This window comes from Aspergillus piperis (genome assembly GCF_003184755.1).
Source record: "Aspergillus piperis CBS 112811 unplaced genomic scaffold BO85scaffold_8, whole genome shotgun sequence".
Lineage (NCBI taxonomy): Eukaryota > Fungi > Ascomycota > Eurotiomycetes > Eurotiales > Aspergillaceae > Aspergillus > Aspergillus piperis.
In genome coordinates this window covers 735905-750061 of record NW_020291598.1, presented here as the reverse complement: position 1 = coordinate 750061, position 14157 = coordinate 735905, and the positions used below count along the sequence as shown (strand labels likewise).

At 50.1% G+C, this 14157-nt stretch overlaps 6 protein-coding genes across 6 annotated transcripts; 2 read left to right on the top strand and 4 right to left on the bottom strand.

The window, feature by feature from the left end:
- Positions 1 to 110: 110 nt before the first annotated feature.
- Positions 111 to 965, top strand: BO85DRAFT_438173 (uncharacterized protein; the record flags this gene model as incomplete). The annotated part of the gene is made up of 2 exons (XM_025658659.1): positions 111 to 317; positions 561 to 965. The coding sequence occupies 2 exons, from the start codon at positions 111 to 113 to the stop codon at positions 963 to 965; spliced, it is 612 nt and encodes a 203-aa protein (XP_025515865.1).
- Positions 966 to 1886: 921 nt separating this feature from the next.
- Positions 1887 to 3443, bottom strand: BO85DRAFT_513565 (cytochrome P450; the record flags this gene model as incomplete). The annotated part of the gene is made up of 1 exon (XM_025664712.1): positions 1887 to 3443. One exon carries the CDS (start codon positions 3441 to 3443, stop codon positions 1887 to 1889), a length of 1557 nt encoding a protein of 518 aa, XP_025515864.1.
- A 1008-nt stretch (positions 3444 to 4451) lies between these two features.
- Positions 4452 to 6419, top strand: BO85DRAFT_487766 (Zn(II)2Cys6 transcription factor; the record flags this gene model as incomplete). The annotated part of the gene is made up of 6 exons (XM_025663474.1): positions 4452 to 4474; positions 4528 to 4541; positions 4668 to 4817; positions 4868 to 5130; positions 5225 to 5537; positions 5608 to 6419. The coding sequence occupies 6 exons, from the start codon at positions 4452 to 4454 to the stop codon at positions 6417 to 6419; spliced, it is 1575 nt and encodes a 524-aa protein (XP_025515863.1).
- Positions 6420 to 6482: 63 nt separating this feature from the next.
- On the bottom strand, positions 6483 to 7723 carry BO85DRAFT_449056 (uncharacterized protein). Its single transcript, XM_025660078.1, has 2 exons — positions 7017 to 7723; positions 6483 to 6932 (listed from the first exon to the last, which is right to left on the bottom strand). Exons 1-2 carry the CDS (start codon positions 7264 to 7266, stop codon positions 6904 to 6906), a joined length of 279 nt encoding a protein of 92 aa, XP_025515862.1. The 5' UTR covers positions 7267 to 7723; the 3' UTR covers positions 6483 to 6903.
- Positions 7724 to 8700: 977 nt separating this feature from the next.
- On the bottom strand, positions 8701 to 10545 carry BO85DRAFT_370812 (cytochrome P450; the record flags this gene model as incomplete). The annotated part of the gene is made up of 4 exons (XM_025655974.1): positions 8701 to 8888; positions 8959 to 9060; positions 9119 to 9423; positions 9473 to 10545. 4 exons carry the CDS (start codon positions 10543 to 10545, stop codon positions 8701 to 8703), a joined length of 1668 nt encoding a protein of 555 aa, XP_025515861.1.
- A 2212-nt stretch (positions 10546 to 12757) lies between these two features.
- On the bottom strand, positions 12758 to 13810 carry BO85DRAFT_449052 (uncharacterized protein). The gene has a single exon (XM_025660077.1). It carries the CDS (start codon positions 13587 to 13589, stop codon positions 12858 to 12860), a length of 732 nt encoding a protein of 243 aa, XP_025515860.1. The 5' UTR covers positions 13590 to 13810; the 3' UTR covers positions 12758 to 12857.
- Between the last annotated feature and the right edge of the window lie 347 nt (positions 13811 to 14157).

The following is a 14157-nucleotide window of genomic DNA, read 5'->3' as shown; positions in this document are numbered from 1 at the left end:
AACACCAGGTCTCCCCCTCTCCTTGCCACCTACCTCTACCATACCTGATTCACGCAACTACAAAAACATTCTCCTCAATCCACGAAAGAAGATAACTCACTACAACAACAATGCCTTCCGAAGCCGCTGATGAATGGCCCAAAACCTCTCGCCAAAAGGCAGCCAAGAAAGCTCAGAATGCCAGGCGGGCCAAACATGAAGCTATGAAGAAGAGAACGGAACACGCACGACAGCATAGAACTAAACCCGACCTTTCCAAGGGTTTATTCAAGTCTCAGCCGGAGAATGATATTGCAAATGCTGGATCTACCTCTCAGGTCCCCGCTGATACCATCCGAGCTTGATTCGAAGACTTCATGATAGATGTTCGCCAAATGGACATGTACTCAGAGGCCTGTAAAGCTAGTTCATTCGATGAGGTCTCCAATCGCTCCGCTGATTACTATCGGCTGGCCATGATGCTAGCAGTTACCTTGGAGGAAGCAGCGATAAAGTTGGAGAGGAGGTTTTCTCGCGAAGTTGAGCTTCGTAGTGATAGTATTTGAGACCACTATGACAAGGATTGGGACTTGGAGACTTTATCTGCCGAGGAAGAGCCTAGAGTAATTGGTCAATTGATTAGGGTGTGGGGCGCATTGCCCACAGCGGTGGCTGATGTTTATCCTGACAGGTACCTGCCAGTCTGGGAACTGCTGGTAAAGAAGGAACAAGACTGGAATGTTGTTGTGAACTGGATAAACAGTGCTGTTCTGGCGAGGTGTGGAAGACAGGCATTGAAAGGAAAATGTGTTCCCCGAGTTCTGGGATGTGATCTTCTAAAGGCATTGAATATGCAATCGCCAGTGGAGCCTGTCTCGAATGAAGACCTATCAATGATCAATGGCAAGTTCAACCGGCTGGGACTCATTACGCTTGCAGCCACCAGTTATGAGAAGGGGAAAAAGGGCAGCAAACATGACGCTTAATTCTCCGATTAAACATATATCCTGATACGACGCTATCATCTTGATAAACCGGATGATAGAGAATGATTAAACATCACATGGGGCTGATGGTCCATCTTAGCTGCTTCATGCTTACATAGTCCATCATTCCGCTTGTGTCATGCTCCATTCACTAGAGCTTTGGCACCAGTCATATGGCTCACAATCTGCTTGTATCACAATAATTATATACAAACTGGAAGTACCTACACCTAAATAAGACGAGATGTAAAAAGCGTAAGGTCAGTATGTAGTCTTTCCATTATCCAACTCAAGACCTGTAGGTTTGCCGACATAGGTTGTACATAGGACGGTTATGTAAATTCTTTTCTAGAACATTGGAGACTTATTTACAACATTAGAACCATTCTTGTTTTCCTCTTATACTCCTAAAGGTCACTTCATGTATAATGGAGACTGTTTCCTAGACAGATACCCATTGACAATCCTTACACGGTTTATATCCGAGGACTAGTTATGGCCATCACTAGGACTTTTCATCCATGATAACATTATCATGGAATATTGGTGACTATCTATGATACCTCTACTTGAGCATGGATGGCAGCCCTCTTTCGTGATCCCAGCTTCGTCTGCTCATAAATCAAACCATAAGCTACTAGTTGAGACTACTGCTCTCGATTCCATCGGGGCAATTCGTATTCGTCATTGACATAGAATATCCCAGCTAGCTCTCGAAGCCTTTAACATATCAAATATATTTAATTGTTGTCTCTGATAATTCAGATGGTAGGGGGTGCAAAACCTCTCACCTCTACCCAATATTCACGGTTGATTAAGATGTTTTACTTCTATCCGCCACGTCCTCTTGAGAACAGGAGTTTAAATTTGACCGCACTATCCTGATCATCTAACTGACAGAAAAAATCAAGTCAAGGCAGTTCATACAGCCCTTTCCCTCCTCCAAATCTTCATCGGCATCGGCCCCGAACCAAGATTCGTAGTCTCATGTCTCTCCGGCTCCCACCCCGGATACGGCAAAGCAAATTCGAAGCGATGCACCAGCGAAGCAACCAAAATAGTCTGCTCAAGGTAGCTAATATTGCGACCAATACATCCTCTCGCACCAGTACTGAAGGGGATGAAGTACGGCTGCAATTCTTTCCCCTTCTCTCCAAGCCACCTCTCCGGACGGAAAGCCTCAGGATCCGGAAAGACGGATTCGTTGCGATGGACCACATATGCTGACATCCCCACCGACGTGTTACCCGCGATGTGGTCCGATAGAATCATGGTACCCTCAGGCGGAGTCCGTCGCGGAAGCGCAAATGACACAGGCGGAAACAGTCTGAGACTTTCGTCCAAACAGGCTCGAAGGTAGGGGAGATGCTTGACTTTGTCGTAGGGTGCAACGATCTCGTCGTCGTCTAGGACACCATCAACCTCTTGCCGCAATTTCTCCAGACAACCTGGGTTATTAAGGAGAAGAAGCATAACATTGCTCAGCGAGATCCCAGTTGTATCCGACCCGGCATTCATCATGATACTGATTTCTGCGACGATCTCTCCCCATTCCAAATTGTGAGGGACATTAGATTTATCTTCCATTAGCGCAGAGAAGAAATCATCGAGCTGTTCACCATTCTGGTAACGCTTCCATCGTGTCGTGGCACGGTTGTAGACGATGCCGTCCCAGTCGTTGTTGAGTTTCCATTTCTGGTTGTATGTCGGAGACAGGATCTTGCTTGCTCGCACCAGGGTCTTGTACCAGTCGTAGCACCAGACCAGAGTAGCTGTTGCTGAGCCAGTGGCGAAAAGGCAGTCTCGGAAGTGTACTCGCTTTGTCTTGCCATCCATGGACTCTGATGTGATTAGATCATTCCCCTGGTCGAGGAATTTGATGTCCTCGCTGAGACCGATGTTCGCGATAGCAGCTATGGTGAATAGATTGGTCCACATGCGATAGTCAATTGTGAGGTCCTGTTCGAGAGGACGATGGTTCTTTGGTAATGGATCCGTGCATCTTGCATCAAATTGTTTGATCAGGCGGTGCGTCATGTCGGCGACTTTGTACTCCCAGGTTTCTAGGTTCTTGAGCGCGTATGCGCTGGACAGAACTTTACGCTTTCGTGCATGTTCGCCCTTGTCGACGACATCGGCGAGGTGAAAATGTGACCCAGCGAGGGTGGAGTAGAATATGTCTTTTGTACAGGTTGTCCCGTGGCCGTAGATGTCTTTGATGGCCTCTGGGTCTGCATAGGAGAGATAGTTGGGTCCGATGCGGACGACGGGGTGGGTTTTGTGTGCTTCTAGGAGACGCTTGTAGCGGATGCCTTTATGCGAATAATAAACGAGAGGTAAGTCTGATATTCCGGACCATAATGTAAGGTTGGGGTATTTGCGAAAGCCTTTAGGGTCGCGGAAGTAATTGATGATGGGGAGGATGAAGTAGTAGATGACGAGAAGGGCGAGTAGAAGGAGGATTAAAGGGATGTACATCTTCAATAACAATAACAATCGTGAATTGCACTACTATATAATCAAGTCATCTTCAATGATGGCATTGTTGAGCCAGCTTATATATCCTTCTAGCTATGAATGCTGGCTACTGATGCTTCAGTGATGTAGTAGTACACTGCAACGATCGAAATGGAAACACTCGCCGAATGCACCTCAAAACGGTTAGTGCCGGCGAGATGATCCCAGAGCGGTGGCATGCAGCAACCAGTTGGCGATGCGTCGCAGCGAGCAGACCCTAGAGCACTTCTGCAAGACTTCGTAGTTCTGAGGCCCGCCTGATAGAACTAGGCTCTATCTAGAATGCAATTTTGGGTATGTTAATACTTGTACTGCAGGTAGGTCATGCTTGCTCCCATTTCGTGGTCATTGACCCCCTTGCTGTAGCAGACGCTGCTCCACAGCCACGGCAGTATCATTGCGGTTCTCAGAGAGACCATTGAATGTGACATTATCCTTGATGGCCGGAGAATTGGGTCTATCCAGTTAATAGGCTTCCATCTACTATACAAAGGCTGCAAGAGTCATATACTACACATCACTTTGAACCGATCTACGAGGGAGTAGGGTTTCTACCCCGCGATTCAGGGATCATTTGAGCAAAGTCTAACGGTCGTGTCGCATATCTCGGTAATTGAGGCAAGTAGAATACGGCATTTCCAATGCTTTGTCTGTAAATATCATCGCATCACGCGCTAAAACACAAGACAAGGCTAGTTACCGATCCAGGGTCTGTGTGAAGCGGAATGCGGGGATCCATAAGCGATAACGGAAGATCTAGGCCTAACAGTCCACTAACACATAATTTTGGAATATGAAGTTCAAAAACGGTGAAGAAGAAAGTGGTGAACCCCGCATACGAAGTTGAGGTGCATGCGGGGGTGGAATTGCTGACCGAACGGGTAACCCTCGGCGAACCCCTCCCGTTTCGACAGATAGTCTGCTCTTTGTTCTACTTGCCCTCAACAATCCCACCACCACCTGCTACTGATGCCTACAAGGCGCGATCCATGGTATGTACACCCTATGTGTCGATTTTGAGTGGCAGTGAACTGACTCATTGTAGCCAGCATTGCCGAAGTATGTTCCTTCCCAATGACTCTCTACCGAGGCTAAATATATATTTTGATCATATACAGAACATCATCTGAAATGTAAACACAAACTCTCACCCACCAAGCAAAACAGCTAAACAGCAACTACCAGGTGACGACAACCGCCCAGCATGCACCAGATGTCGCATCTCTGGACGAAGATGCATTCGCGCGCGACCACAGCTGAGATTCCTCAACAGCACGAGCGCTGAATACGAGCATGCTTCTGGAGGACAGAAGCAACGTAGTCCAACCACATCAGGTGTGTTGATACCCTGCAATTGCAAAAATATACTGAGACCATATACGCAGATGTATCGTTTGAGTATGTCGACGAGACACCCGCCGTGGCAGCTCTATACCAGCATGAACCCACTCCATCTGAAAGCCATCCACCCACTCCATATCCCCTCATCAGCCCTACAACAATACCTCTCATCCCGTGCACCGCACCGTCCCAAAATACATTCCTCGAGCCCAATCCCTCTTCCACAATCATACATACACCCCAAGCCCACCTCACCCTAGAAGAAGCCTGTCTACTCCGCTATTTCTCCGAAACTCTAGGTAAATGGGTATGTATACCCCTACCCCAATCCCCTCCCACCCCCCTAGTCCCCATTCCCATCAGCCCAACTCCACCTCAACTCATTTGACAAAACACAACAGTTCGATATCGGCGACCCCTCCCAAAGCTTCACCACCATCGTTCCCCAACGCGCGCGAACAAGTCCACCTCTCCTCGACGCCGTCCTCTCCGCCTCAGCCCGCCACTTCAGCACTCTTCCACAGGACCAACAACTACAAATCACCCGTCGATACGGCCTCTCTCAAGGCCTGACTATCGATGAACCCTCCACCCTGCACTACCATAACCGATGCATCGCGCATCTCCGCTCTGTGAGCACCGAGCCGAATGCCATTCTGGATGAGAATCTCCTTGCCGCGGTGGTAACGTTGAGGTTTTATGAGGAACTGGACAGTATGTATTAGCTCCCTCTTCAAACCATAAATAAAGGGGGGCGTGCGTGCTAATAAGGTGTACGGTATAGCGCCCTTCCACCCCCATCCCACCACTACCGCTATCCGTGGCTTGCAGGTATTTCTTGAAGCGCAGGCCCGGCCGACGCTTACTCTTACGGGTGATCATTCTACTTCTTGGGGTTTGCGGCAGAGTGCGTTCTGGGTGGGCGTGCGCCAGGAATTTCATATGGCGTTTACGCAGCAGCGGCCGTTTCGCATTCCGCTGGATATATTGGATTTGTATCCTGCTCCGCGCGGGGCTACGTCCGGGGATCATGAGTGGGTGAATGCGTTGTTAATACTGGCTGCGCATGTGATTCAGTTTTGTTTTGATGAGGGGGCGGCGAGGAGTGTCGTTGCTTTCAAGGGGCTGGTGGAGAGGAGGGATGAGTGGGTGAGAATGTGTCCGGGGTCATTTAGGGCGGTTTATTCTGATGATGGTGGTGGTGATGGTGGAGGGTTCCCGAATAGGTGGTATTTGGATGGATGTCATATCGTGGCGGCGCAGAGTTTGGGGTTTATTCGGATTCTGTTGGCGATGTATAATCCTTTGTTGTTGGGGGTGAGGGCTGGGAGGAGTATGATGATGGTGGAGATGGAGAAGGAGGTGAAGCAGGTTGTGTGGGAGGTTTGTGGCGTGGCGGTGTCGAATCGACAATCGCCTGCTGGGATGGTGATTGCGTCGTTTGCGGTGGTGGTGTGTGCGGAGTGGTTTGATGATGAGGGGGAGAGGGAGATGTTGAGGGGGTTTGTGAGGGAGATGAGAGGGGAGTGTAATTATTGGCCTGGGGTGGAGATGGAGAAGAGATTGGAGAGGATGTGGAGTAGTCGGGGTGGATAGGTGTTATGTATGCAATTGATGAGTAGTGAGAAGCTTCAGAATAGAAGTATGTTGAAAGCCACGTTGTTGACCGTATAGGAGTATATATGTATAAGTGGTATGTATCTCCAATCCACCATCCGAAACAATCAGCTCAAGGAATGAACAAGAAGGTAGATGAATAATCACAAATCAAACAAACAACTGGAAAGCATCCTATATACCAAAAAAACCAGGATATAATACAACGCCATTCAACACCGCACCATGGCGCAAAGACACAACAGTCAGGTCAGGTCCCGTCCATCAATCAATAAGTCAAAATCAAGGTGGTAATGCGTAATCGTCAATCGTACATGCAGTGGGTTATCGCGATGCTTGCTTGCTGGGGGAATTCGCTTTTAGGGAGAGATAGAGAGTAGGCAACGAGTCGAGGATGGGCGCGATAAGGAGTGTGAGGATATCAATAGAAAACGTCGGAGGAATAAGGAAGGTAGGGATGCGACTAGTAATGCGATGATTCATTTTCGGAGTCTGTGCAACGAGCGGTTCGTTAGTTTCACATCTAGAATAATCGAATCTTCCGATTGCAAGGGTTAACTTGACGGGTAAACGTACAGCCTGACTCTACATCCCTCGCTGCCGCGGCGGGCATCTTCCCGGGCATACTCATCGACTCGCGCTGAAAGATACCCAGATTCTTCAGACGGACCGTTCGCATGTAGGACTGTTGCTCGGCGGGATAGTTGTAGCGTTGTTGGGGGGCCTCGGGCCAGAATTGTTTCGTGAGTGCGGCCCCCAGTGAGACGAGGGCGAGACACACGACGATAACAATGACGATGATGGCCGAATCACTGAGCTTGGTCATGATGAAGCGACTTGTGTGGTATATACGCAGACTCTAGACAGATATCGATATGATTTTTTCGAATGTTTATTGATAAAGATGATAGATGGTGGCGTTCAGCGATCGCAACTTGCCGTGGTCTGTGCTGGATGCTAGCTGCGGATGTGGATGTATTTGGTGGATGGAGTTTGGAAGAGTGTATGTGTGTAATGTGGTGTGTCAAGCGGATAAGCGGATCCGAGTTAACGCATCACTTTGTTTGGGGCGGGGAATCGGACGGGGAAGAGAGGAAGGAGGTAAGAGTGTAAATATACGGTCGGCAGAAGAGAAGAGGAGAAGAGAAGAAGAGGAAGAAGAGAAACAGGAGGGATGGATGAGACACGCTGGGATGGAGGAGTTCGGAATAAGAATGCTGATAAGCCCGCAGCGATGAAAAATTCAAGCCGGTTTTTGGCTCCACTGTTTATTTATAAATGGGTCACTTGGTCGAGCTGGTTGGATGATTGTTGCTGCTGCTGACTGGGTTGGTTTGCTGGTTGCCCACGCGGCCAGTGCCAGTGCCAGTATTGTTGTATGTCTGTATGGTAACTAAAAAGGTACCGTGCTTGCTAGAATTACGCCAGCATCTTCCCAAAAGCCGGGCAGAGTGGCCCCATTGGCTGCAGGTGTGTCTGGAGAGTATATGATTGGCAGCTGATGGGACAAGAGTGGGTCTAATGATGAAAGAGCAAAAACACCAAAACACCAATGACTAAGGAATTGGTGGTGAGTGCCAGGATGTGGTCGGTAAGATTCGCATTGTTCGACAGATACGCCGATACGCCGATCACGAGAGAGAGAGAGGGAAGAATGAAAGCACCCGCGTCACGACTCTCTCTTCTCGCTTCTCTCTTCTCGCGACCAGGCAGCATTCCTTCCTTTCCACGTTTCTACACCATACTACACTATGTTTGGTTTACCGGATATATCTTTTCAATCCTCATGATGGTGCCCAGTCTTCGCTACCAGTCATTGTTCTGCCTACCTGGTGGGCTCCTCACCTGGTCTCGACGAGTCTACTGGCCAACGCGGTTCCGCCGTTCCCGAAAGCTTGATCGAGCGGATCGGTGCCTGGCAACTATCGCCCTTGCCTCATTGGAGGCGCATCATGCGCAAGTCGCAGTGCCCACCATCTGCTTAAAGTAAGTACTAGTTGAGTGACAGCACAGCCAGGCAGCAAGATCGACCACCTGGCTGACTCGAGCATCCAAAGATAAGTAATGTTATTTTTGACTTCAACTAGTTACGTACTTGGGCTTCTTGCTGACTGCCTCGTCTCTGCCGTATTGCCATCGCATTCTGAAACACGGGTGGAGCTGAAACACCCTTGATCCTTTTGCCCAACACCACCGACGTAATAAATCCCCCCGTGCGATCGACACTCTCAGCAACGGCGGTCGCGCACCACCAGCCCGACTACTTTCGCCGTGTGAAAATCAAGTCCAGTTCATCATGATATAACACAAAACAATCCTTCGACCGTCTGATCAAATCTTTCTCCGCATTTCCTGGCGCGAACTTCACATCAAAAGTCGTGACCAGATGTGCCACCGTTGCCCGCAGATTCTGAAGTGCCAATGGCTTGCCAATGCAGTTGTAAGTACCTAAACACAATCATTCGCCGTCAGTCAACAATCATAACCTGGTTTTCTCTACTCCAGGCAGAAGACATACCAATGTTGAATGGAACAAAAGCCGATTGATCGTTGATTAGCTCGGGCTGCTGGTACCACCGCTCGGGGATAAACTCTAGCGGCTTTTTATAGCTCAATTCCGCTGGTCCGTCGTTAGTCCACTGGATTTTTCGTCGCTCCGCCCACCGGGCTTGACTTACACCGTCCCATCGCAAGGGTTGGATTGATAACTATGGTGTTGCCTGGAATGGACACTCCGTTCACAGTGATGCCATCAGGAGGCATTATCCGTGGTACTCCCGACGGAACTGGCGGATACAGACGCAATGCTTCGTTGATGGCCCCGTTGAGGTGTCCCAAGTGACCAATGTCGCCGTCGTAGAAGTCTCCAAGGCCGCCATCCTTATTTACAGATGGGGCCAATTCCGCACGAAGCTTCTCGACCTCGTCGGGACGGTGGGCGAGCTCATAGAATAAAGCAACAAGAGTCGAGGCAGTGGTGTCACTATCCGCGTGAGACAGACATCTGTGGCTACTTTCACGGGAGCACTCACCTTCCAGCAACGATAATTAGCCGTGAATCTCCTCCTAGCCACTGTTGGTCCTCCTTCCCGGGCTCTTTGCCTTTGAAGGGTGCTAGAAGCGCTGCGCTGACGTCGGGAACATCAGGCTCATTCTGTCTGGTCAGCTCGGTGCTAGCGATGCAAGTGCGATAACTGCTCACCCTCATTCTCTCCACCAACCTCATCTCACAGTAATCCAGGAACTTATACCATCCCCTCTTCAATCCAGGAACCTCCAAGACCATACGGAAGAGCCACATGGGCAAGTAGCTGCCAACGAAGTCCATTGTCTCCATCATGATTTGTGTGGCCCAATGGTACTCACCTTGCTCGAGACAACCAAAACCCTCCCCGAATGCCAGGTCTCCCATCACGTCATAGGTGTATAGGTCGAACCACTTGGTCACATTCACTGGTTGACCCTCCCTTTCCATTAATCGATCTACGAGCTGCTGACGGTACCTGCGCACGCGATGCTCATATCCGCGTAGCTGCTTGCTGCCGAACGCGGTACTCCATAATCTCCGGCGCTGCTGGTGCTCGGCCGGGTCTCGACTTGTCTGCAATGACTTGTTGGGGTATGAGTGGTCGTACCAGCCGCTCTTCAAGCAGCGCGAAGCTGGGCCATGAATGATGTTGACAGCCTTGGGATCGATGACGGATAGAGTCGAGGGTCCAATACGGACGTAGGGCCCGTATTTCTCGTGCAGTTCAACCAGCTTGACATGTTTATTGTTGTTCTTCATCTGCGAAACGAGCCACAGATCCGAAACGCGGGCGAGCCATGGACCTGGGAACGATCCCAATGGGTGAATCACCAGACAATAGAGCAGTAGACTGCTGAAAGTGCCAAGAAGGTAGGATGCTGCATGCAGGGAGACGGTGACCAGGGCTTCTCGCCATGCGGTTCCCCATGAGACATGCAGGTAAGCGACCGAAGTGGCGCACAGGACACAGAAAACCTGCGTATAGGTGGTGCCGTAGAGTTGATGCTCGCCTCGCCGGAAATACGTAAGATGTGAAAACACGCCCACTAGAGCGGCAGTCAGCGTCGAGGACACCATGATTAAGTCGATGTGGCTCGCAAGCGCTGAAGTTGCGACTGGGGTACTGATATAGACAGGCATTAATTCACCCTGACCCGTCTGCTTCATATTTATCAAGCGGGGTGAGAAGAGGCGACGACTCGGTCGGTGCACTAGTACGACGCCATGATGAGGGAGCAGACGGGTCAGCTTGCATTACTCGTGCACATCCCTGCAAGTCGATGACCCCTCACCACTTGGCATCTTGCTGCCACTTAAGCAACGTCCTAACACTGCGACTCATGAAAGAGTATAACTTGACCACTCATACTAAGTATATAACCGGTGGTCAGCACTTCCCCAACAATCATCAGGGCACCACACGCATACCGCTGTCAGACAAGTCCAAAAGATGGGGGCGCAAAGCCTCAAAATTGCTGTCGAGGACTATAATCGCGCTGCATGGTTGGTGTGGGATACATGCAGGTTTTCTGCACCGTCACAATCAGGGTGGTCCGCGCACGCGATGTGAGCCAATGGACTGACTCTTCAGCCAGCTGACATCTACCAATCCAAATGCTCAAATTGCACGCTTACTTACCTTGTCTTAGGTAGTAGTCTTCTACCACTACCAACCCGACAGTGACACAACAAGATGGGGTACAGCCCACTGACAACGACACCATTTCCTACACGGACATGACTAGGCTTTCTGACTTACCAACTTCCTTAGCCTAGTGCGCTCTGTCCGATAAGTTTAAGTGTTTCAGCCTATAGTGAAGATTGAGACATGCACGTTAAGCCCGGCCACAGTCCTCTTGGCACTAGTCTAGCCTTCGTACTGGCTCGGTCCGTAGCGTCGTCTGCGACCAGCCCAACCAACCAACAGAAGGTGACCGCGAGTCCGTGTATCTTCATCAAATATGTTATTATCCACCCAGGATCGTCTCTCTGATTATTCCAGGAACCAAACAACCACAGATAAATATCCCACGAATCTGCCCTACAAATCCCTTGACCAAGACAACATATAGAACTATTCACCTACCACTTCGATTTCTTTCTGTCTCACCCATAGTAATACCACAGCCACATCATTCCACGTACCTCAAGCCCCCAACAAAACAAGGGAAGAAAAAGCTTATCCCCAAGAAGCAAAAGCAACTCCTTACAGTATTACAGAGCAATTAAGGCGAAATCATAACAGGGTGATATTGCTACCTACCTACACGTGGCCGTGCATAACTAAATGAGCAATTTCCTGCAATTGTGAACAAGTTATGCAAGTTTATTGTTCTTCATTGCTTACGTGATTTACTGCATAGTTGCACACTACATAACTAGCTCATCGCGGTATGCTAGTTACTAATAATGCCATTGTGTCAGTGTGTTATGCTCAGCCACAATACGAACATGTCCCGAAATCGAATTAGTAGACATAGTGCCAAGTTGGGCATATTTGACGAGGACCGAGGTACTACGTACATGAGATTTACATTATTCGGCATTTAGCATTTTCCACCAAGTATCTATTTGTGTCTATAGTGTTAGGTAAAAATAGAAGGATTGAAGTGACGTTTAAGCATTCTTTTACCGAGTACTGGCTATATTTATGGATCTACTTGCAATCCTGCTTAAATCAAAGGGATAGTGTAATGCTCTCTCTAGCATTGAAGCCTATATACACTGAGAGTCATGATAAATATTCACATGCACACACACACACACAGCAACGATAAGAGGAAACGCTGAAGCATCCAATCCGGCGGTGAAACACAGAGCGTATCCATAATCCACCCCGAGTGGGATGGTCAGCGCCGCCTAGATCGACACAGCACTGCGTCATTACCCCCCTCCCCCCCTCATCCGGTTTCGGAAAGTTGACCGAATGCCCCATCTCAAGTCCGAAATTTGGGGCAGAAGTTCGTACTAGTCAAGGCCGAACAAGTAGATAGTCTTCTGTCATATCAGGCTATCTAGCGGGGATCCGGTAGATAGATAGTAAGACAACTAGTGACCGGGTTGGTGTGTTTGCTGCCAGCAGCAAAAAGATGAGAGTCGAGAGATGCCAAGTCAGCGTTCCGGATGCCACACCGGGCCGGGTACGGCAGGGCGATGATTGGCGGTGGCTGGAAAGGTAAAGTGCTAGGGCTAGGGTACGGAAAAGTCACCCTTTTCCCGATGGGCGGATGGGTTTCCCGATCGGGAAACTCAACATTTGACCGCCGACCACCTGGCGGGGATGGGCCCCATTTTCTCGGTGCGGTTATCGCAGGCAACGGAGTTGGTTTTCTTTGAGTCATTCAGAATCATAATGGACTTCTGACATCCTGATTGGCCATCGCAGAAAATCAGTCCTCACATCGCCGCAATTGCTGGTGCAGGAACGCCCGGCCTTCGGTATTGGCGAACCCGCCGATCCCGAACGCGGGAATAATCCGACACATACGCGTCAGGGACGCCCCGATCCAGTCCCTGCTCACCCGACTCAATCGGTCCGAGGCCGAGAGTTGCATGGGCCGGTTGTAGAGATCAAGCCCGAGTAGATGAATTGGAGTGCTGACCAGCTGAATGGAGGCCGGAATGACCAGCTGCGCGAACAGGATCTTCAGGTATTCGCTGGAGGCAATAGAGTCCGGGATGGAAGCTGAGACCATGGCGGGGAGACTGAAGGAACCGAAGATGGTGAGGGCATCGCGCACCAGGAAGGCCGAGTAGGTGGCAAAGGGGATGGTGCGGCTGACGGAGCGGAGGATCTTGCTTTGGGACGGAGCAGCAGAGGTCGTGGTCTTGGGAGCAGGAGTGGGAGGGGTGGCGTTGCTGTGGCCGAACAGCTGGGCGAACTTGACGTCCTTCCAAATGCCCACAGACGAGTTGACCACAAAGGTACTCATGAAGGTGGCCACCCCTGCCATGGCATGGTCGACGTGAGGGTAGACTTGGTCCAGGATGGTCTCTGTAGCATTGGCGGCTGCAAAGGTGGCTGTGTAGAGAGACCAGACGAGCAGAGTGGGTCGAGAGGTCAGGAAGGTGGCAGGCTGTGTGATGGAGAGCCAGAGGTGGCGGCGGAAGGCAGGAAGCATAGGTTGGTTGTGCGATGACTTCTCAACGACCAGTCTAGATGATAGTCAGTACCACTGCCAGGTGGGTGAACAGGAGAGGAAGCTCCTACCTGTCTAGGATCATAACAGCAGGAGTGACCAAGGCTGCCGAACCTGCAGCAACCATCACATCCGCCGTGAGGAAGTCACCCAACCGGCTGCGGTGCCCCGCAAAGGGCAGGGACTGATGAACAGGGAAGTCGAAATCCATGCTGACGAGCAGCGAGCCACTCCTCGCTCTGACTGGGGAATCAGATGTAGTGGCGGTGTTGGACAAGGAGCACTTCTATGCAGATAACACAAAGGAAAGTCGAAGCAAGGGAACGACGTGAGAGGAGTGGTATACTGAGGGGTGGTTAGTATACAAAGCGAGTATAGATGGGGGGAATGGCGGGGAGCCACTGACCTAGATAGATGGGATGTACCGCTGAAAGCAACGCTGAACCGGGGTAAAAAGGAGTGAAAGAGTAGAGGGTATAATGAGGGACCGACAAAAGGAGTGGACAACCCCGGGTTCAAGGCTTATAAGAAACGAGATAGAATCATGACC